Below are 23,448 nucleotides of genomic sequence, written 5' to 3'. Positions count from 1 at the left end.
GTGATCGCACTTCAATGAGGTGTGAACAGCTGCTTGAAGAGCTGATTTTGCCTGAAATCAGCTGAACTTTTAAAATCTGTAAATAGAGGATTAGCGAGGTGTGAACTTTTTGAACTGCCCGAAATAGTCGACAAGTAATGGAAAATGGTTAGTGCTATTTGCCCAATATAGGCGGCTACCCGCGATGAGCATGGACGGTGTAAGTGGTGGGGACTGTATGGGAATGCTTTTCCCTTTGGAGTCTTGAAGATTGCTTATACAGTTTGAGTACATTAGATTGTAAAGTTGTGGCATTCCTGTTGTAAAGAGCAAAGGCACTTTATACAGCAATTAATGAGAACTTTTTCTTTCTAGACTCCCAAACCTGGCCCTCACGTTAAGGAGATGACCGATGCCGCTATGTTTTACACCAATAGGGTTCTGAAGGACTACAAAGACACGTATGACTACCATTTACTATCATGTTCCCCTCGGGTTCCTTTGGATTTACAGAAAGTTTATCAGCTGTGCAAATCCGTTAATATTTTCTGCACATGTAATTTTCCACAGACTAGCATAACGACAACTCCTGTATAATTTTCAAACGTCCCCTGTCTCTTTTATAATTTAAACAGGAACCACAGATCTTCTAAGTTATATATAGTTTTCACGTATCAACATGCTGAACAATGTAAAACAGCCAGCCAAAATGTTCAATTCATACTTAATTTAAATATCTTGAATATTGGGATGTTTTCACAATTGATGCATTCTGTATACACATCATCAATTTGGATAACCCTGTAATGATTATGGAACTTCCAATTCATAAAAGCATCTTTTTTTCTTTTCTACCCCCCCACCCCCAACTACCTCAGTCTTGTTGGTGGCCAGTCTGCTCTCAGGCCATACCCAGTGTCACTCTGAGCAGGGCCACAGCAAGCATATGGTGATCTGGAGATGAATATTCTAATTTTAGAACTTTTCAGTATCTATAATGTTACTTTCACAGGGTGTAATGCCAGGATAGCATAGTAAATTGGCAAGTATCATCTGATTCTTATCAAAATGGCAGCAGTATTTTGGTCTGGGCTTCCAAGGTGTTTTTTTTTTGTAGGTAACTTTTCCATTTAATATTTCATTAAGTTCTTTATTGTAGACGGAAGTATAATATTTCAATAAATTCCTGCACAAATAGATTGTGTCCCTCATGGTATGCCAAGTTGTTCGTATCTGATTCATCTGTGCAAACCATATTAAATCTCCCATATGTAGATACCAGAACCATTTTCTACGCTTTCAACCTGCTCCTACCCTGCGACCAGCCCTCCCCACTTGCCTCCGAAAATGACACCTCTCATATCAGGCGGGGTGGGGCAACAAGGGGAAGGGTGGAAAAAGGGGGTTTGGGTAAACCATCCCCAACTGCCTCGAGCAATAATGCAAAATCGCAAATATATTGCAAAAAAACTACAAAGGAAAGGCAGGGTCCATCTGCAACAGCAGTAGAGGATAAATTGTCCAGGATCATCTAACACGTATTGACATTTTAATTTTTTCCCACTTGAGAATTTTAATTCCGAGGCTCTGACTGCTCTTTTTTTCCTCAACCACGTGGTGTGGCAGTAACTCCAGGGCAAGCCAGTATTGGTCTGGACTGTGGCACTAGATACAGAATGACAGTGATGGGGAGACCATGTGGCTCCCAATCCAGGTCCTGGTGCCCCTCCTCTGCCCATAATTCCTTCCCAGTTCAAACTGCTTGCCTCTCACCTCCCTGACGTAGGTGAGATATACTAGGTGTCTGACAAAGATATACAGAGTGGGAGATGCACAGAGGAGAGAAGGTAGAGGGAAGGGGAAGCTTGTAGAAAGAGATGATATTTTAACGAATGACTTTAACTTTTTTAATTTTAGTGACAAAAGGCATGTGGAATGGGTTAAGGCCTATATAAGCTTCTGGACTGAGCTGCAAGCCTACATCAAAACAAATCACACCACTGGGCTTTCATGGAGCAAGACTGTAAGTGTCCTAGTTTTCTGTATGGAACCATTTGCTGCTGAACTCCTCTGGCTCACTAGATAATTGCACTATCTATCGTATTGAGCCACACAGACCAGATTTGCACTGAGTTCAATGACCTCAGCTGGTGCAAGTAAAGGGGATGCTACAGTTCGTCTCAGTGCCCTGGGATTGGGAAAATCAGATGGTTAATGCAGTCGTTGCTATCCAATGGTCCCTGCTTGAAATTTCCCATGTGGGCATCCGGAAAGATGATACGGGCTAACTGCAATGTCATCCTTGGCTGCTCCTGCTTCTCATTCTTGCTCCTGCTTCTCATTCTTGCCCCTAGTTGCTGTGATCAAATAGCCTGCCAACATTTGCTGTCTAGACTTACACAGAAAGAACAGCAACTTGGAACAACTTCTTCCCCTCCCCTCAGCCCAAGGCTGCTGAGGCAGTTGTTGCATTCCAATTACTCCCTACCCTAAGATGAGGTAACAGTACAAATTTGGGAACTAAACCTGGGATATTCTGGTTTAATACTGTGCTTGTTGTGTATTTACTCCTAGGGAAGCTAAAAGACTTGTTTCTAAGTAAATGATTACTCTGAACTTTCAAGTTATCTAAAAATGACATTTTGTTTGGAGGGGGAGGGGGAATAGGAGCACATGGGGAAACAGGTACACTGACCATCCTTCGGGGATCCATTCTCTACTTGCAGGAATGGCAGCATGGATTGCAGTTAATTGCAATAAATGTTCTTAATCTGGAAATGAGAGTTTTTATAAGTGTATAATGGTTTGAATAAAACTTGAATGGTATGGGCTTTTAGACATTCTCAATAAAAGCAGAGAGTTCACGAAATCCCCCATGTAAAATTAATTCTGCATACATTATCTCTGACCGCGATGGAAAATGCATGAAATAAGCTACCTGTAGGGTTGAAACTGGTTGAGTTTAAACTTGCATTAGCTCCAGGATCAAAAGATTGGTTATAGCTCTGGGCAGTTTTGAATAACAACTTGAATTTATATAGTGGTTCTTATGCAATAAGTCTCCAAACCACTTTACAGTGAGGAGGAAAGTGATGAGGTGGGACAGAGCATGGAGGGAGGATTGGGATCCAGAAGCATAGTGGTTTTGTCTAGATTTTTGAAAGCAAGGATGGGAGTGGCAAGGAATATAAGGGAACTGGGTAGATCATTAAAGAGCAGGAGTTTAGTAGCTGAACAAATGACCCTAGATATAGGTAGAGAAAAAGGGGCCATACTCTGAATGGGAGCTTGTCTGGTTTGTGGCAGTTTGCATGACTTTTATTAACCGTGCAATGAACTTCATCACTTAACAGGTGGTTTCAATTGCAGAAAATACTAAACATGCCCTTGTAAGAGAAATGATCAGTGCTGGAGAATGTACACTTTGTTGCAACTGGCTTTGTTAGAAATGAATGGAACTGGACTAATCTCAATACAGTTTTTTTAAGTCATGAATTTGTGGACCTGAAGGTGTTGAAACAATACTGACCATTTTTCAATATATTATCATGGTGAGTGGCCCTTGGGATTTGAACTATTCACTTGGAATAAGGTGCTGTGGAACAGAATGCTCTTGCTCTTGTTGCCCATCTGCTCCACCCCAATATTGCAAGACAATTCCTAATTCAGGAGTAGCATGAATCAGATGTAATTGTCTCATTTTATGGTTAGTGTGCATCAATATAGCTGTAATATTTTTTCCACCTTCTCCATGTCCCCAACCACCCCCCCCCCCCCAAATAGGGGATTTTGAGTTATTGCTTCCTTTCTCCTTATGGAGCTCTGGTGCTAATTGATAGCAAAATGTGATTTCCCCCTCCAATGAAAGCCTCTGATACTGGTAGGGCATTTAAATCGGTTTTTATTGAGAACAATACTAATGCCTCGTAGTTCTGTACAGAAAAAAGAACAAACTTGGATTTATTTAGCACCTTCCTGCCTCGGGATGGCACAAAGCACTTTACAACTGCTAATGTAGGCAAATGCAGTAGCTTATTTGCATACAGCAAGGTCCCACAACAAAATAGGATAAATATTTAAAGCAGTGCCGGATGCAAGGATGTGGGAAGAGAACAGGGCATTGGGGTTACTTTTGGATTGTTCTTGCACCAACATAATGGGCCAAATAGCCTACTTCTCTGCTGTAAACGTCTATGGTATGGTTTTGTGGAGGGTGGATTATTAATCGTCAGGCCAAAGGCTGTTCAGTTTTGCTCTGTGTACCCCTAGGTTGTCACTAGAAATGACTCATTCTTTTAATCAGTAATGAATTTCATGGCTATTAATATGATGTATACAATTGGCTGTTTCTGGGTGTCCTGTAACAGGAATTTACACTGCGATTGCACCATCTGGTGTTTCTACTGTGTAGTGTAAAAACTTTCTTCATCTAACCCCAACCTTGATATATTGTAAAAGCTCTGTTCACTGCACTCATTTCTTTTAGAAATTTGACAAATTCAAATATGCAGGCTTTAGTTATGAGGGTAGCCTAGAGAAATTGGGGCTCTTCGCATGAGAACAGGAAATGTTAAGAGATCTGATATGTTATGAAGGGCTTTGATAAAATAAATAGGGAATAACTGTTTCCACTGGTTGCTAAGTTGGTAACTGGAGGGCATAAGTTGAAGAGGAAAAGAGCGAAAGCAGAGGATTTTTTTTAAAGCAGAGGGTTTTTTTTTAAAGCAGAGGGTTGTTAGAACATGGAACGTCCTACCAAAAATGGTGGAAGCAGAGTACGTAATAGCTTTTAAAAGGGAAATGGATGAAACAAGAATTTAAAGGTAGGGCACGAAGTGGATAGCTCTGTGAAGGGATACAGGTATGATTGACCCAACTGCCGCCACCTGTACTATAAAATTCAATGAATCTAAATGCTCATTGGTTCCAAACAACTTTGTAAAATTAAGGTAGCTTTTATCAAGGGTTCATCTTGAGCCTTTATGTACTGCATCTACTACAGTTCCAGCAAAGTTTTTTTTATAGGGGGAGACCTGTAACAAATGCCATCATATTTTTCCTCATTTATGTCTTGAAAGAAAATCATAAGTTAGCTGTTCAAAACTTGAAAGAAAATGCGAGTATTATTTAACCTGCTTTATTTTGGGAGCAGTCAACTTTCTCCCCTCCTCAATCTTCTGCCTCTGCTCAACCCACGTGACCAAATTGTGACATTTAAGGGGTGAGGGCAAAGCCACATACTTGATTGTTGAGCCAATATGCAATTACTGGAACTTAGCACAAATGTCCTGCAAACATCTGCACCTTATGAGAATTTGAGGGGTCAAAGGAAAAAAGAAAATAGTGAGCAGTAGATTTTTAATTACAGTGAATTTTCTCTATCTTTTTTGGATGGGTCTTTTGCTCACTTTTCAAATGCAATTGATCGCTGAAATTGATATGTCCTTGTACCTGGTGTCATTTTTAAACTACTCCACATCTCATCAATAGTGTTCTTGGAGAAGCACTTCTATCTTAACCTATGGTTTTGAAAAGTGATTAACTTTTTTCCCATTTTCATCTTTCAAGGGTCCTAAAGCAACAGCACCTTCTGTTTGTGTACCACCTTCATCAGGAGGAGCTCCCCCTCCTCCCCCTGGACCACCTCCCCCTCCAGTGGCTTCTCCCAAGGATGACACGACCAGTACACGATCAGCTCTATTTGCTGACCTTAATAAGGGAGCAGGAATTACAAGTAGTAAGTAATACACTGCATTTAGGGTTTGTTGGTACTTAATCTGAAATCACCACCCGGACGTAATTGGGCTACAGTATTCATTTGAGTTCTAACAGTTGGACCATAAACAGGATAGACTGTGCTCAGATGTAATGTCAGCTTTAGGGTTTTCCCTTGTTTGAGAGGAGTAGTAATTAGGATTTATTTGGAACAAGGCTTATTGGTGAATTCATGTACTACTTTTTACATAAGTGTGTGGTATCCATTAGCTTTAAGGGAAGTGACATGGACACTGGTAGGCCTGCATCAAGTAAGCATCTATTTGAATAATGTGTGAAAGCTGGAATGCTCTCATTATCCTCCAATCTCCTTCTCCCCTCCCTCCTCCCCTTGCCCCCTGGATTAAAACAAAAACTGAGATTGAGAGGTTGCCAAATTCCAATATTACTTTATTAAAACTAACTGATAATTCAATACTTGGTTTTATCACCAAAATACATTTTCTCTATTCTGTGCAAGTTTTAAAAAGCTTGTTTGATAAGTGCCCTGAAGATTTGGTAGTGCACTGCTTGGTGTTGTGCTGAACTGTATACAACAGGAAGCTTCCAGGTTTGATGGCTGTGGGATCAGCTGGTTGCAGCCAGACTGATAAGGCTCTACAGTTGGCCACATCCTTCAAACTAAAGGAGGGGAGGAAACCTACATATGTTCATGCTTCTGATCACTAATAATCCCTGCCTGAAAGTGTATGTGTGAACAGGATTGGGCTCAGCTGCGATCACTGTTCAACAGCTTGCTGACATACTTTCAAGGCTTGAAACGTGGGCGATTCTGCGAGCACCCATTGAACAGGACTCCAGCATAAGCTGCTACATTGAGGAGAGAAGCAGTAAGGTGGGAGATTCTGTTTGTCTAATAAAACAAGGACAATGCAAATGTGAAAATATTTGCAGAATTAACTTTGCATGAGTTACTCTTAGAAATTGTCAGTCACTTGAAAACAGAAATGGAGGGTGGGTGAGTTGACACTTTCACTTGGACCTCTCTGAACTGAGCACAGACCATTGGGGAAAAAACTTTTCAGTGGGGACCCACAACGTTAGTATGAAGATGCTGCACGTATAACTAATACAGGAAATGAGAATAGCACACTCGTGCACTAGAGCCGGGTGTCCAAATTGAGGCCCATGGACCGCTTGTACCTCCTTTGAGCCCTGGAAATCTGGCCCATGAAGTCGAGCTAACTCATCCTATTTGTATTTTTGTATTATTCATTGGTTTATTGAATTTCCTGTAATCAGGAGATTTGGAAAAGGGTGTTTAGTGCTAGTGCCTTATCAGTGGATAAATCCTAAATTGAAATACCAAGACCTTTTAGTATCTGCAACTTTGAGATCTATATAAATGGAAAACATGAATTTAAACTTTTTGCGTGGTTCATGAGGCTCCATGGTTGAACATGTCATGGCCTACAAAGATTAAAAAGCTCAAATACTTTTTTAAAAATTCGTTCATGGGATGTGGGCGTTACTGGCGAGGCCGTCATTTATTGCCCATCCCTAATTGCCCTTGAGGGTGGTGGTGAGCCGCCTTCTTGAACCACTGCAGTCCATATTGTGAAGGTTCTCCCACAGTGCTGTTCGGAAGGGAGTTCTAGGATTTTGACCCAACAACGACAAAGGAATGGCGATATATTTCCAAGTCAGGATGGTGTGTGACTTGGAGGGGAACGTGCAGGTGGTAGAGGTCGCGGGTTTGGGAGGTGCTGTCGAAGAAGCCTTGGCGAGTTGCTGCAGTGCATTCTGTGGATGGTACACACTGCAGCCACTGCGCCGGTGGTGAAGGGAGTGAATGTTTAGGGTGGTGGATGAGGTGCCAATCAAGCGGGCTGCTTTGTCCTGAATGGTGTCGAGCTTCTTGAGTGTTGTTGGAGCCGCACTCATCCAAGCAAGTGGAGAGTATTCCATCACACTCCTGACTTGTGCCTTGTAGATGGTGGAAAGGCTTTGGGGAGTCAGGAGGTGAGTCACTCGCCGCAGAATACCCAGCCTCTGACCTGCTCTCGTAGCCACAGTATTTATATGGCTGGTCCAGTTAAGTTTCTGGTCAATGGTGACCCCCAGGATGTTGATGGTGGGGGAATTCGGCGATGGTAATGCCATTGAATGTCAAGGGGAGGTGGTTAGACACTCTTGTTGGAGATGGTCGTTGCCTGGCACTTATCTGGCGCGAATGTTACTTGCCACTTATCAGCCCAAGCCTGGATGTTGTCCAGGTCTTGCTGCATGCGGGCACGGACTGCTTCATTATTTGAGGGATTGCGAATGGAACTGAACATTGCAATCATCAGCGAACATCCCCATTTCTGACCTTATGATGGAGGGAAGGTCATTGATGAAGCAGCTGAAGATGGTTGGGCCTTGGACACTGCCCTGAGGAACTCCTGCAGCAGTGCCATGGGGCTGAGATGATTGGCCTCCAACAACCACTACCATCTTCCTTTGTGCTAGGTGTGACTCCAGCCACTGGAGAGTTTTCCCCCTGATTCCCATTGACTTCAATTTTACTAGGGCTCCTTGGTGCCACACTCGGTCAAATGCTGCCTTGATGTCAAGGGCAGTCACTCTCACCTCACCTCTGGAATTCAGCTCTTTTGTCCATGTTTGGACCAAGGCTGTAATGAGGTCTGGAGCCGAGTGGTCCTGGCGGAACCCAAACTGAGCATCGGTGAGTAGGTTAATAGTGGGTAAGTGCCGCTTGATAGCACTGTCAACGACACCTTCATCACTTTGCTGATGATTGAGAGTAGACTGATGGGGCGGTAATTGGCTGGATTGGATTTGTCCTGTTTTTTGTGGACAGGACATACCTGGGCAATTTTCCACATTGTCGGGTAGATGCCAGTGTTGTAGCTGGACTGGAACAGTTGTAGAGGGTGCTCTTCTGTGAATGGGGTTAAGATACATAGGGCTGGAGATGAATGAAGATGTCAAGAAAAATATATGTTGGATTATGCTGTAAACATCTGTTCATTAATTCAGGACTGAAGCACGTGTCGGACAGCTCTAAAACTCACAAGAACCCTGCATTGAGAAACCAAAGTGCACCTGTCCATCCTGGCCCAAAGCCATTCAAAGCAGCTGTTCCATCAGTGAAGCCAGCAGCCAAGAAAGAGCCACCCATGCTAGAATTGGAGGGAAAGAAATGGAGAGTGGTAAGTCTTAAAGTTCTTGGATAATAGGTTGTATGATTTCAGAAGGATTGAACAAACACCCCTGAGGACCTCGTGGGTCACTGCATCATCAATTGTGCCATAATGCGAAGCATACCAAAGAGTCTTTGGTTCAATTCCTGGTATTTGCTTAGATAGCTGATTTCAGCTGGAACAGCAACTGGAGTTCAGTACCTGTGAACATAATTAGGGAAAAAGTAGTCAGTATTATGCCCCAAGAGTTGTTCCTGTGACTCCATGTCAGTGCACATTTCTTTATTTGTTTTTTTTTAATGGGATGTGGGTGTCGTTGGCAAGGCTGGCATTTATTGCCCATCCCTAATTGCCCTTGAGAAGGTGGTGGTGAGCCACCTTGTTGACAACTGAGTGGCTTGCAAGGGTGATTTTGCTGTGGGTCTGGAGTCACATATAGGCCAGACCGGGTAAGGACAGCAGGATTCCTTCCCTGATGGACATTAGTGAACCAGATGGGTTTTTACGACAATCCGGTAGATTCATGGCCAATATTACTGATAGTAGTTTTTCTTTAATTCCAGATTTAATTAATTGAATTTAAATTCCTCAGCTGCCATGGTGGGGTTTGAACTCATGACCCCGGTTTATTAGCCCTGGCCTCTGGATTACTAGTCTAATAACATAACCACTATGCTACCGTACATCTGTGGATGTCAGATGAGAACAGGAACAGATGGAGCATTCTGGAGGCAGTTGCAGGGTTGGAGAAGCTTTCAGAGGTGGGATGGGGCAAGGTTTTGGAGGGATCTCCAAAACAAGGATGAAAATATTAAATTTGAGGTGTTGGGAGACCTGGAATGTGATGGTCCGCAGGAACGGGTGATGGGAGAACAAGACTTGATGCAGGTTAGACTGAGCAGCAGAGTTTTGGAGGAACTGACGTTTATGGAGGATGGGAGGCCAGCCAGGAGATTGTTGGAGTAATCGAGTCTGAGGTGACTGGCGTGAATGAGGCAGCAGATGGGGCTGTAGTAGGAGTGATATGTAAATTTAAGAACAAACTTGAGAACCAGCTAAGTTTAAATTCCTGACATTTGGTGGGGGTGGTTCACTGGAAAAATTGGCCAGGGCCCCTGTGCCTGATTATCCAGAGATCCACCTGCTGGAAGTTTGCATCTATGGAAGACTGGTGACTAAAGGATCTGACTTGGCCCTCATGGTAAAATAGCCAACTGACAATCACTGTGCAGACTTGCAAATGAATAGTGGCAACTTGGATGAGGTACCAGAGGGTGACTGGGAGCATGGAACTGTACCTCGGTAAGGAGCTATCAGGAGCGGGGGGAAGAAAGAAGGCAACGTTGCAAAAAATTTGACAGCATTTATGGATATTTTGGCTGGAGGAAAGGAGGAGTTGGGATCTCCCAGTAATCTCGAGCTCTGCATGTTACAGATGTGTTCTTTTGGCAGTTTTTCACATCAAATAGTCACATTTTTCATTTCAGAAGGACCTCAATTGAACACTGGAAGATTGGCCAGCAATTTAACTAGCATTCATGCATGCGCTACTTAATGAATGAGTAACCATCCTCCAGTACATGGGATCATTTTTTTAAAAAGCTCTCCCACGCCACCTTTTAGTTACATGGAAGCTTTACATTAGTAATCGTCAAGACAGCTAGTAAAAATAAAAATATGATTGTTCTCTGCTTGTAGGAAAATCATGAGGGTGCCAATAACCTGGTGATTCAAGATACAGAGTTGAAGCATGTTGCATATGTGTACAAGTGTGCGCACAGCACCCTGAACGTCAAAGGCAAGATCAACTCCATCATTGTTGGTAAGCAGAAATGGGCAAAGATTAGATCTTCAAGCTGCTTTCTAAAAGCCTTATTATTTTTCCCAATATCAGGAATGCTTTAGCTCAACAGTCATAAAAATTCTGGTGGCTTGTTTTCCTTTCATCAGGCGAGCGAATTAATATAGACTGTAAGTCAGTTTAGTGACTTGTCTCTCAAATTCAGTTCATTCACTGGCTTATTGCTGATTAAATCCAGATATACTTATAGTATCTAGAAAAAAATACTTCAAATTGAATATTTATTTTCTCTCTCTGGGCTTTCCCTCATTGTCCTTGGCAAGAACAGCCTGCTGCTTGGCCATGCTGTAATTCACCACTAGGAGGTGCACTGCTACAGACTGAGATGACTTCTCCCTCAATTTCCTCATTGTCAGCAAGCACCTGATCTCAGCTGTAGGTTGAGAAACTCATTGCATGCAAAAAAAAACTGATCATTTTCAGTGTTGTAACAATTTTGAAGTAAATTTGTCTTGATTTGCCTCATTTTGTCCACTATTTTTAAATTTTCACATTTAATTCTGATCAAATGGAAAGCTTGCGTATAATTTCTTCTTTATATAAAACCACTGCTGTTGTTCATGTTTACTTCCATCTCCATACCGCTCAACCACGTACTGAAGTTTATTTTTGCATCTAATCTAAAGCCTATAAATTAAGAGTATAATGCCAGCGTTTATAGTGGCCACCTTGGTGACGAGGACCTCCCTATACCTCAGCAAGCTTGTCCAATGAGTAACTGAGCCACACCGATGAAGGAGGTTCTAGGTTGAATTCTCGCCATCTGGTGAATTAGCTGACCTAAGTCAATCCACCCAAAGGGGTGCTACAATTGGCCTCAATGTACAGAGCTTTATTAATGGGATTAATTGTGTAATCAATGGTTAAAGAAGAATGAAGACCTTTGTAACAGGTAACTAGCTATTCCTGACCAGATTGTGTAAGCCTCAAATGCTAGTGGAATTTCATAGTATTTGTTGTGATGCAGCTTTCTACACCCTGACGGAGATCTTGTTGCTTTTTTTTTTAAACAGATAACTGTAAGAAACTGGGCCTAGTTTTTGATGATGTTGTTGGAATTGTGGAGATCATTAATTCCAGGGATGTGAAGATTCAGGTAACTGAAGCAGGCGAGGAGAAAAATAACTTGCTGAGCAACCTGATCTGAAAGAAATAAGAGCAAGCACTTGCTCAGCTAACACATGGAGAGTGTGTGAAGCTAATGAAGGGAGGCCACTGAGCTAACATGAAGTGGCCAAAGTTATATTGACAATTTAAAGCAAGTTACTAGATTTTGGACACTTGACTGGTTCCCTGGGCACTGGTTCCCCTCCGCTACTTTGCGCAGGTGGCTAATCACATGAACCGAGGTAGGGGACTGAGCTATCGCAGGTGAAACCAATTCACTGTCCTTCCCTGATATTTACACAGATATTTTCTAACACACGGTCACCAAATAGTAGCCAGGAGCAGGCACTCTGGCAGATTTTTGACGTCATAATCTAGGGCCATTCAGGCTCATTTTGTGCTAACTGCCCAGCTGAGATCAGCTTATTCATATGACTGAGGTTAAACCTTTTTTTTTATTCGTTCACGGGATGTGGGCGTCGCTGGCGAGGCCAGCATTTATTGCCCATCCCTAATTGCCCTCGAGAAGGTGGTGGTGAGCCGCCTTCTTGAACCGTTGCAGTCCGTGTGGTGACGGTTCTCCCACAGTGCTGTTAGGAAGGGAGTTCCAGGATTTTGACCCAGCGACAATGAAGGAACGGCGATATATTTCCAAGTCGGGATGGTGTGTGACTTGGAGGGGAACGTGCAGGTGGTGTTGTTCCCATGCGCCTGCTGCTCTTGTCCTTCTAGGTGGTAGAGGTCGTGGGTTTGGGAGGTGCTGTCGAAGAAGCCTTGGCGAGTTATAGAGTCAGAGTTATACAGCACGGATAGAGGCCCTTCGGCCCATCGTGTCCGCGCCGGCCATCAAGCCCAGTCTAATCTAATCCCATATTCCAGCATTTGGTCCGTAGCCTTGTATGCTATGGCATTTCAAGTGCTCATCCAAATGCTTCTTGAATGTTGTGAGGGTTCCTGCCTCCACAACCCTCTCAGGCAGTGAGTTCCAGACTCCAACCACCCTCTGGGTGAAAAAGTTCTTTCTCAAATCCCCTCTAAACCTCCCGCCTTTTACCTTGAATCTATGCCCCCTTGTTATAGAACCCTCAACAAAGGGAAAAAGCTGCAGTGCATCCTGTGGATGGTGCACACTGCAGCCACAGTGCGCCGGTGGTGAAGGGAGTGAATGTTTAGGGTGGTGGATGGGGTGCCAATCAAGCGGGCTGCTTTATCTTGGACGGTGTCGAGCTTCTTGAGTGTTGTTGGAGCTGCACTTATCCAGGCAAGTGGAGAGTATTCCATCACACTCCTGACTTGTGCCTTGTAGATGGTGGAAAGGCTTTGGGGAGTCAGGAGGTGAGTCACTCGCTGCAGAATACCCAGCCTCTGACCTGCTCTCGTAGCCACAGTATTTATATGGCTGGTCCAGTTAAGTTTCTGGTCAATGGTGACCCCCAGGATGTTGATGGTGGGGGATTTGGCGATGGTAATGCCGTTGAATATCATGGGGAGGTGGTTAGACTCTCTCTTGTTGGAGATGGTCATTGCCTGGCACTTATCTGGCGCGAATGTTACTTGCCACTTATGAGCCCAAGCCTGGATGTTGTCCAGGTCTTGCTGCATGCGGGCTCGGACCGCTTCATTATCTGAGGGGTTGCGAATGGAACTGAACACTGTGCAGTCATCAGCGAACATCCCCATTTCTGACCTTATGATGGAGGGAAGGTCATTGATGAAGCAGCTGAAGATGGTTGGGCCTAGGACACTGCCCTGAGGAACTCCTGCAGCAATGCCCTGGGGCTGAGATGATTGGCCTCCAACAACCACTACCATCTTCCTTTGTGCTGGGTATGACTCCAGCCACTGGAGAGTTTTCCCCCTGATTCCCATTGACTTCAATTTTACTAGGGCTCCTTGGTGCCACACTCGGTCAAATGCTGCCTTGATGTCAAGGGCAGTCACTCTCACCTCACCTCTGGAATTCAGCTCTTTTGTCCATGTTTGGACCAAGGCTGTAATGAGGTCTGGAGCCGAGTGGTCCTGGCGGAACCCAAACTGAGCATCGGTGAGCAGGTTATTGGTGAGTAAGTGCCGCTTGATAGCACTGTCGACGACACCTTCCATCACTTTGCTGATGATTGAGAGTAGACTGATGGGGCGGTAATTGGCCGGATTGGATTTGTCCTGCTTTTTGTGGACAGGACATACCTGGGCAATTTTCCACATTGTCGGGTCGATGCCAGTGTTGTAGCTGTACTGGAACAGCTTGGCTAGAGGCGCAGCTAGTTCTGGAGCACAAGTCTTCAGCACGAAGCTGGGATGTTGTCGGGGCCCATAGCCTTTGCTGTATCCAGTGCACTCAGCCGTTTCTTGATATCACGTGGAGTGAATCGAATTGGCCGAAGACTGGCTTCCGTGATGGTGGGGATATCGGGAGGAGGCTGAGATGGATTATCCACTCGGCACTTCTGGCTGAAGATGGTTGCAAACGCTTCAGCCTTGTCTTTTGCACTCACGTGCTGGACTCCGCCATCATTGAGAATGGGGATGTTTGCAGAGCCTCCTCCTCCCGTTAGTTGTTTAATTGTCCACCACCATTCACGACTGGATGTGGCAGGACTGCAGAGCTTTGATCTGATCCGTTGGTTGTGGAATCGCTTAGCTCTGTCCATAGCATGTTGCTTCCGCTGTTTAGCATGCATGTAGTCCTGAGTTGTAGCTTCACCAGGTTGGCACCTCATTTTTAGGTACGCCTGGTGCTGCTCCTGGCATGCTCTTCTACACTCCTCATTGAACCAGGGTTGATCCCCTGGCTTGTTGGTAATGGTAGAGTGAGGAATATGCCGGGCCATGAGGTTACAGATTGTGCTGGAATACAATTCTGCTGCTGATGGCCCACAGCGCCTCATGGATGCCCAGTTTTGAACTGCTAGATCCATTCTGAATCTATCCCATTTAGCACGGTGGTAGTGCCACACAACACGTTGGATGGTGTCCTCAGTGCGAAGACGGGACTTCATCTCCACGAGGACTGTGCGGTGGTCACTCCCACTAATACTGTCATGGACAGATGCATTTGCGACAGGTAGATTGGTGAGGACGAGGTCAAGTAAGTTTTTTCCCTCGTGTTGGTTCGCTCACCACCTGCCGCAGGCCCAATCTGGCAACTATGTCCTTCAGGACTCGGCCAGCTCGGTCAGTAGTGGTGCTACCGAGCCACTCTTGGTGATGGACATTGAAGTCCCCCACCCAGAGTACATTTTGTGTCCTTGCTACCCTCAGTGCTTCCTCCAAGTGGTGCTCAACATGGAGGAGGACTGATTCATCAGCTGAGGTAGGACGGTAGGTGGTAATCAGCAGGAGGCTTCCGTGCCCATGTTTGACCTGATGCCATGAGATTTCATGGGGTCCAGAGTCAATGTTGAGGACTCCCAGGGCCACTCCCTCCTGACTGTATATCACTGTACCGCCACCTCTGGTGGGTCTGTCCTGCCGGTGGGACAGGACATACCCAGGGATGGTGATGGAAGAGTCTGGGACGTTGGCTGAAAGGTATGATTCTGTGAGTATGGCTATGTCAGGCTGTTGCTTGACGAGTCTGTGGGACAGCTCTCCCAATTTTGGCACAAGTCCCCATATGTTAGTCAGGAGGACCTTGCAGGGTCGACTGGGCTTGATGTTTTGCCGTTGTCGTGTCCGGTGCCTAGTGGTCCGATGCCGGGTGGTCCGTCCGGGATGTTCTGGTCTCCTTGTCTTAGTAACATACCAGATATGCAGCATGTAGCTATTAAGCCATCTTGAGAATTGATTCACCTATTTAACTTTGGAAATGGAAGAGTGGGTACTTTCCACTTACCATCACATTAAGCAACAATCTCCAATACATTATCTGATGGAGATTATTGTTTGCCACATGGGGAAATTAGAAATGCCAACAAATACTAGTTTCCTTTTGCTGTTTTGGAAGTTAAGTGAATAGAATTTTGCAGAATTAGCTATATGATCCTCATGACGGCTGAGAGAAAATGTGGTACTAAATGTACAGCTCAGGTTTAATCCTGGTCTGTGGTGAGTTAAATTATCCTAGCCTAGAGCTAAGGAAACAAAAAAATTCATTCAGGTTCTTATTCTTGATCACTGCTGGAAAGTGCATGTACAGATATTGGGTGACAATCAGTTCAGGCTACACCGTGATGCCCCTGTGGCTAAATAACCTGCCACCAGTAACATGAATAGTCACTGGACTAATGTGCCAAAGGGATGCTGGTGTTTATGGAAATGCTTATCAGTTTGAGTCATTATCCTTAATGGATGAAGGAAAGAAATTTCTAAAAAAGAAGAGAATCCCTTCCTTCGTAGGTGAAAACAGACAAGAAAATGTCTTGCAAGCTTTCAACTCAGGAAAAGAACATTGCAAGAAACAGCAAGCTTACAGTTTGCAAGAATGGGTGACCCATTTTGTCCTGTAATGTATGCAACTACATAGGCCAAAGAGTTGAATAAGAAAATCTAATTTAGGTTGCATTGATATCAAGTTTATTATAAGCATGCAGTTATATATATTGAAATCTGTGATTGCTAATGTAACTTTACTCATGAATAGCCAGATTTTTAAGGATCATTACAAATTAGTTGTAATTGCCAATTTAAAAACTCAAGCTCAAGAAAAGAAGCAAGGAACTTTTTTTGAAAAATAGTGGTAATCAAGCTAAATGACAACACTTTTTCACATAGTTCACAGGCACTATTTTTATGGGGCTAACCATCAGGTTCACACTTAACCCATGGATTTTATTCTTAAAAGTTAAATTGAAGAACCTGTTTATTGGTGTATTTCGGACCACTATGATAAGATTAAAAATTGTTGGAGATTACAAAAAGGGGAACAGCCACAATCGTGGGCAACAGTTGCGATCTTGCTTTCAGCAAACAATGCCTTTTCTGACCTGCATCAGTCTTCAACTTTAATCTTTAGGGAACTATTGGTGGCAATTGTCAGTGCACTGCTGTCTTTGCTCCAAAGCTAACTCGGGATGGAAGACTGACATTTTCTGCAGTATAAAGAATTTAGTCATCACAGCTAAAGATGATCCAGGTCCCTTTTTTAAAAAAACTACTTCGTACTGAAAATCACGTCCAGAGATGCGTGCACATCACATCCGTGCTGTCAACACATTGTACAGCACGTAACTTGTGAAATGACATCACTGATCCGAAGCACGAGCATCTCTGGATCTGATACTTGGTAAGAAACAGATGCGAAGATCCAAGTGGGGTTTTCCCCCTCAAACTGGGGAGGAAATCTGTTTTTACTGATTCACTGCCCCAAAAAAGTCAAACAATTTATTAATGGAAATTGGTTAAAAACTGATTTCAGTCTAGTGATTTTTCAGGTTTGTTGGGAATCCTAAAATCTCCAATTGTCAGTGAGAAAAAGGTCCATTTTCAATCAAATTAGGTTGATGCATAAGGAAACATGGCACAGTTTAATTAATTCAATTTTCCAAGCTATGTCACTGATCTTTATACACACATTGCAGAAATTGATGAATTTAATTTCTCAGTTTAACCATCTCCAATAGCCTTTCTGACTTGTTTCTCATTCAGACGCTGCTTGTCTGCAAAATCCATATTCCAAAGTGGTTCTCTAATTTTTTTTTCTGCAGGTGTTGGGTAAAGTGCCAACTATATCCGTCAATAAGACTGATGGCTGCCATATCTACCTTAGTAAGGATTCTCTCAGTTGTGAGATTGTCAGTGCCAAGTCCTCTGAGATGAACGTCTTGGTTCCTGTTCAGGATGATTTTGTAAGTACTGTTCTTTGCCTTTTTTTTTATATACACAAATTCTGTAGGGTGGAAGAGGGTGAACCAATGACTTTGTGAGCCATTAAGTGTGCAACAGTAATCAGTTTATGTGCCCTCACATTTTTCTTTCCATCCATGTGACATGTACCCCAGACATGATTTAGAAATAGCCAGTGTAGAACAGGTATTCAAGCTTTTTACCTTTGGAGATCGCACAGATTCCTACCTTGGAGCCTTGGGGTGGCGGGGGGGGACCTACATATCAAATTGTAATCCATGTTCTCATTAATTTGCATGTATCTCAAGTTGCTGATTTAGGACTTGTCCACTAATCAGGCAAGAGCCTTTTCCCAATCTCCAGGTCCTCAAAATTCAAACAAGACAAACCAGTCATGGTCGTCTGGACTTCAATAGCCAGATTGCCCAGCCTTAGAAGGCCACATATGGCCCACAGGCGGCAGTTTGGTGTCGAACATTAGCACACAAACATGCAGCATAATTGGCTTGCTGCATCTTATTGAATTGAGGCACGGTAAGAGGTTATTACTGCTTGCCTCCTGCTGTAACTGATACTTAGCCAATATTGTGCAGTAAGGAGAAGTATTGAATGATTGCATACTTATTAAACTTCCACAGTGTTTCCGTCATTGAGGTCAGAAACTGAAAGTAGCTCTGCTTCTGTGTATGTACTTGACCCAGAGTGAAGAACAAACTCTCTCAGGTCCAAGGGGAGGGCAGGTTACTAGAACATATGATGCCTGAGGATTGGAACTTAGGCTAACAGAGTCAACCTTTTTGTTTCAAAAAAAGGGCAGTGTTGACTCCAGGCTATTGAGTCTAACATCTGTTGAGTGAAGTATTAGATGGCATCCTGAAAAGATGGGATGATGAAACACCTCTATCGATGATATCACAAGTGGGCAACAGCATGGATTTATTGCAGGGAGGCTTACCTTAAAAAAAAATTGTGCTTCAAGGAAATGACAGGCCAGGTTGACATTAGAAATTCTGGTAGATGTGTTTTGTTTAGATTTCAGCAAGGTTTTTGGTACCGTATCTCACAATTAGTCCAGATGGTAGGAAGGCATGGAATAGGAGGCAAGCTTCTGAGGTGGACTGAAAATTGGCAAGAGCGGGAAGAGTAAGGTAGTTGTGAATGGAACTGTGTCTACATAGCAGGGATGTGGAGATGCCGGTGATGGACTGGGGTTGACAATTGTAAACAATTTTACAACACCAAGTTATAGTCCAACGATTTTTATTTGAAATCTACAAGCTTTCGGAGGTTTCCTCCTTCTTTACATTTACCTGAGGAAGGAGGAAACCTCCGAAAGCTTGTAGATTTCAAATAAAAATCGTTGGACTATAACTTGGTGTTGTAAAATTGTTTACATAGCAGCGGGCATTGCTGTTTACAATGTATATGAAAGATTTGGAGCTGAGGACAAAATAATGGGGAAGAGGCAAACCAAATATAAGAGGATCTGGACAGTTGGGAAGGTGGGTTGGTGAGTGGCAAATTGCATTTAATGTGAATAAATGTATGGCAGTGAGGCTGTGGGAAATAGTAAGTATACTAACTAAGTGGCTTTAGGCTGCAGGATGCAATGCAGGGGAGGGATCAGGGGGTATTGGCAGGTAGCTCACTGGAACCAACAGCACAAGGAACAGCACCAGTAATGGAAAGCTTAACTGGATTGAGGTGTACAGGCCAAGGAATAGAACTCCAATCCCAGAAAGTGATCAGCTGTATGAAGCACTGGTATAGCTGCCTTGGAGTTATCTGAACTATGAGGGGAGATTGAAAAGCCTGTAATTGTTTTCTCTGGAGGAGAGAAGGTTCAAGGAAGATATTCAAGTACTTTCAGGGAATAGATGAATTGAACCCTGGTAATGTGTTTGAGATCGCTCCAAGCTCCAGAACTGGAAACAAGGGCTCAAACAGAAGAGGGTAGGTGCAAGGAAAGCTTGTATTTTAATTTTTATGCAGAGGTTGGTGAACACGTTGAACAGACTTCCCAGGTAAGCAGATGGTGTGGAAAAATTTACAGGAGCATCGAATACATATTTGAGTGGGCAGTTAAAGGGTATTGGGATTTCGGGCTGGTCAGATGGACCAGAGTCCTGTCCTCTACTTTTACTTTGTCCCACAACAGGACTTAGCATAATAGTGTGGTTAAACTCCACCCATAAAAGTTTGGTCCTCAACTGTGAAACACACCTTGGAATTTGTTGCATTAACAGCAGGTGAAATATTTTTTCCCCACACCCTGAAAGTGAACCTAAATGACTGAGCATGACTGACTTTTCATTATCCCTACATTTTCTGTGTTCTGAGCCAAATTAGATGATGTGATGATGCTGTCACTGGCCGTAAAGTAGAAAATCTTCATAACTTGGGCATGATTATTGATCTTTATGAAAATACATGTATTAAAAAAAAATTAAATTCGAGCATCTCTTTAGCCACAAGTGTTGACTTTAGTTTTTCTTTAATAGGTTGAGTGCCCTGTCCCAGAACAATTCAAGACTGTCTGGAATGGGCAGAAACTGGTGACTACAGTAACAGAAATATCCTGTTAAGTGTGTGGATCCTGGGAACGTTTAACTACAGGCGTGGTCTTAATGTCGTCGCTAGTAATGATGAGCCTGATTAATCTGTAGAAGCAACAAGCTAACTTTCTACACATTCTACTCTTAAACTGGTCCTATCACTCCTCGAGAGGTACTTAATCTGCTACAGCATATACCTCAAAAGTACTGGGATTACCCTTTCCAGTATAAAATGGCCTAAAGTAGCTGGATTAGAGCATGATGGCTGGTCTCAGATTCTAGCAGTATGAATTCATATTCATGAATCTATAGTGTTAGAGATGGAAATAATTGGAGAGAGCTCCTATGAATGTGAGTATAGTGCACCAAAATGCAATTTTACTAAAAACTAAAATTGCTGAGCTCTTCCTGGGGGTCGGGGAGAAGAGAGACTTTCTCCTTTCTCTCACAACTTACTTAAAGAAACCAGGAAATTATTTCTAAAACTTGCAATGCACGGATACCATTCTAATCTTGAAGATCTGCCATCAAGGCATAGGGGAGTTCTGATATGCAATTACACATTTGTCTTTTTCATTTAATTTTACTCTGTGCCTCTTGATTTGACAAATTTGGCTGTGGGGACTGGTCTGTGGATCAGCCATTGCTTTTAGTTGTAAGTTATGGGTGAAACAGCACTGCACTGCTGGGATTGTTTTTATCCTTGAAACCATGTAGCATTTTATACATGAACAATGTGCACAATTGTAACAAATCCATGGTCCTCTGGGAACCAGACCAAAAATTGTAAGTGATAGGATAAGATCCTGAATATCTTATTTTTATGCCGTTAGCTCTCACATCTTGTGGATCTGGTTTTGAAAGTATGAAAATGATTTAAAATGTATCAGTCTCATTTCCTGCAGATGTGGGCAGTGATAGGTTATTGTGGACTGACTTTCTCTAAAGCGTTCCATGCCTTCCAAACTCGTGAGCATTTCTAGTGAAAATGCATCCTCTAACTTTAATGTTTCTCAGCTTTGAAAATTGTCTTAATCTTAATCCATCTTGTACTTTTCCAACGTGGCATCACTAGTTGTACTTCTACAGTTTGTTTGGCCTGAATTTTATTCCTAGCATAACAGTTGGGACCCTGACATGATTTGTCCTCAGTTGTGGGTAAAAAATAATTAAATATTGAAACTTTGCTCTTCCTTCTCTCAGGGTTCAGTCCCTGCAGAATTGTGTACAGCATCTGTAATGCATTCCCTGAGTTTTGGTGCCTACCTTGTGAGAGGGTCCTTCTCCTATAAAGTTCAGTCTAGAAATCATTCCATCGCCCCAAAGGGTTGAATTACTGTGGATTCCTCTCTTAACGTGTTAATTTACTCCAGTGTTTCAGTAAATGGATAAGGCTATTTTGTTTCTGGATATTAACATTTCAGCACTGGTTGCACTATGTATGAGTCATTTTATTTCTTTCAGACTCTTGTTTCAATTTAAAATAAATTCCACTCTCACACAGTAGAAAGCATTGCAGAGTAGTTATTTCACACATTCATTTTTAGTGCTTCGGTTTTCATTATATTCTATGCATTAGCTTTAGGTGCATTTTGCTTTTCAATTTTTATTTTGAAAATAATCAATATTGTACTGTACTAATAGGTGGGGCAATAGATGGGGCCTAACATGGTGTATATTATGATTTCTGAATGGGCCACTGAACTCTGCTGTGATTACAGTGTAGTTACATGTCAGAGTTCTGTGGGGATATATTGGGAGATACTTGCAGTCTTTATAAGTTTGCAAATTTGTGGTGGTGGGAATTTACCAGGCGCAATAAATATATACCGTGATTTATATATGGCTGCAATTGGGTTACAAGGCTGCCACAGCAAATTATAAACTAAGATTGAACCAACTAAATTGAGATTAATATAATTGCCTTGAACTCATGAGTTGTCATTATTTTACATGAAATCTACAATACAGTGAGTATAAATTTAAAATGAACTTGCTCAGTGAGCAGTTCTTGTGCTCTTAAGTTATTGCCCCTCCATCATACAGGATATCGATCGTGCAACTAGCAGATTGATGTTAACAGCCTATCTTTTGGTGTGATAACTTAGTTACTGTATTGTATGTTCCAAACCTGATATCAATGTTTCAATATCGATCTGCAGAATTTCAGTAATGTACAAGAGGGATCAAACACAGTTCTTGCTGCTTGTGGTTACTATGCTATCTTATGTACATCAGGAATTAAACTGCAAAATAAAATTTGCCAACTTGCTTATTAAGTGTCACACTTTTTCTCTGTGATTGTTGCCATTTCCTTCAGTTGTTCAAGGCCAGCTATGACAGTTGGAATTGTCAATCAGTGGCCATGGGTAAAACTAAAATGCATCTAAATACCTGAGTTGAAATTGGGTACTACATTGACTGATTAGAACTGGTCAACTTCTAGTAACTGAATTAAGTTTAAAAAAAAGTTGTTGGTTTTGGCTGCACTTGCTGACTATCTGAACTGAATTATGAGGAATTCATGGGGTTTTTAGGAACTGGTTTCCTTCTTGCCTAAATTCACTATGTACAATCATTATACCTAGCAGAGAGCAGCGTTCCATCCCATTCGATGAGGTTGGGTTTGATTCCAGATCCCATGAGTGAAAGGACTGCACTTCTCGTTCCTGCCTCAGAAAACCATTCTAGCCGTGTTTTTCCACTTCTGTACTTGTCAGCCTGCGATTTTCAGCCAGTTAAAATGAATGGATTGAAAATCGTAGACTGAGTGCAGAGTGGAAAATCACAAGCTGTCATTCTTGAGGGTTCTGAATGCACTTACCTCCTCCCTTAACCACTGTGATATCTTGAATTAGCAAAAAGCTTGAAACACTTGGGGCAATGTGCTAACCTAAATCCTTTTGGAAACCCAAAGTTCTGAATAGTTATTGCTTCTGGATCACTGATATACTGCCAACCCAAGTAATTATCTTAAGACGTGTGGCAAGACAGTGCAGTTCATTAGTGCGCGCATGGAATTTTCTTTTGAGATGTTGAAGTCCCAATCCCGGCTGCAGGGATGTACTGCATGGAGGGGATCTTTTGCACATCTCCAGGCAGCTGATTATGGAGCAAGTTTGAGATTACCTACCTGCCTTCACAGTTGGGATATGAAACATGGATTGGGGGAGGGGTGGGGGAAATACAGCAAAAGTTACAAGGGGAACAAACTACATTATAAATAAGTAGACAATGATGG

At 42.8% G+C, this 23,448-nt stretch overlaps 1 protein-coding gene across 2 annotated transcripts in view; it reads left to right on the top strand.

Moving 5' to 3' along the window:
* cap1 (CAP, adenylate cyclase-associated protein 1 (yeast)) overlaps nucleotides 1–22,482 on the top strand; it is a 49,907-nt gene extending 27,425 nt beyond the window's left edge. For both annotated transcript variants that reach the window (XM_068006528.1, XM_068006529.1), the window contains exons 6-13: nucleotides 355–440; nucleotides 1,897–2,002; nucleotides 5,548–5,716; nucleotides 8,737–8,909; nucleotides 10,599–10,722; nucleotides 11,775–11,857; nucleotides 17,514–17,654; nucleotides 20,154–22,482. In XM_068006528.1, coding sequence (XP_067862629.1) covers nucleotides 355–440; nucleotides 1,897–2,002; nucleotides 5,548–5,716; nucleotides 8,737–8,909; nucleotides 10,599–10,722; nucleotides 11,775–11,857; nucleotides 17,514–17,654; nucleotides 20,154–20,237 — 966 coding nt within the window. In that variant the 3' untranslated portion in view covers nucleotides 20,238–22,482. The remainder of the gene's footprint in view (nucleotides 1–354; nucleotides 441–1,896; nucleotides 2,003–5,547; nucleotides 5,717–8,736; nucleotides 8,910–10,598; nucleotides 10,723–11,774; nucleotides 11,858–17,513; nucleotides 17,655–20,153) is intronic.
* The last annotated feature ends 966 nt before the right edge of the window (nucleotides 22,483–23,448 follow it).

This window comes from Heptranchias perlo, chromosome 26, assembly GCF_035084215.1.
Source record: "Heptranchias perlo isolate sHepPer1 chromosome 26, sHepPer1.hap1, whole genome shotgun sequence".
NCBI lineage: Eukaryota > Metazoa > Chordata > Chondrichthyes > Hexanchiformes > Hexanchidae > Heptranchias > Heptranchias perlo.
Note: the sequence above shows the minus strand (reverse complement) of the source record. Positions and strands in the feature narration are given on the sequence as shown.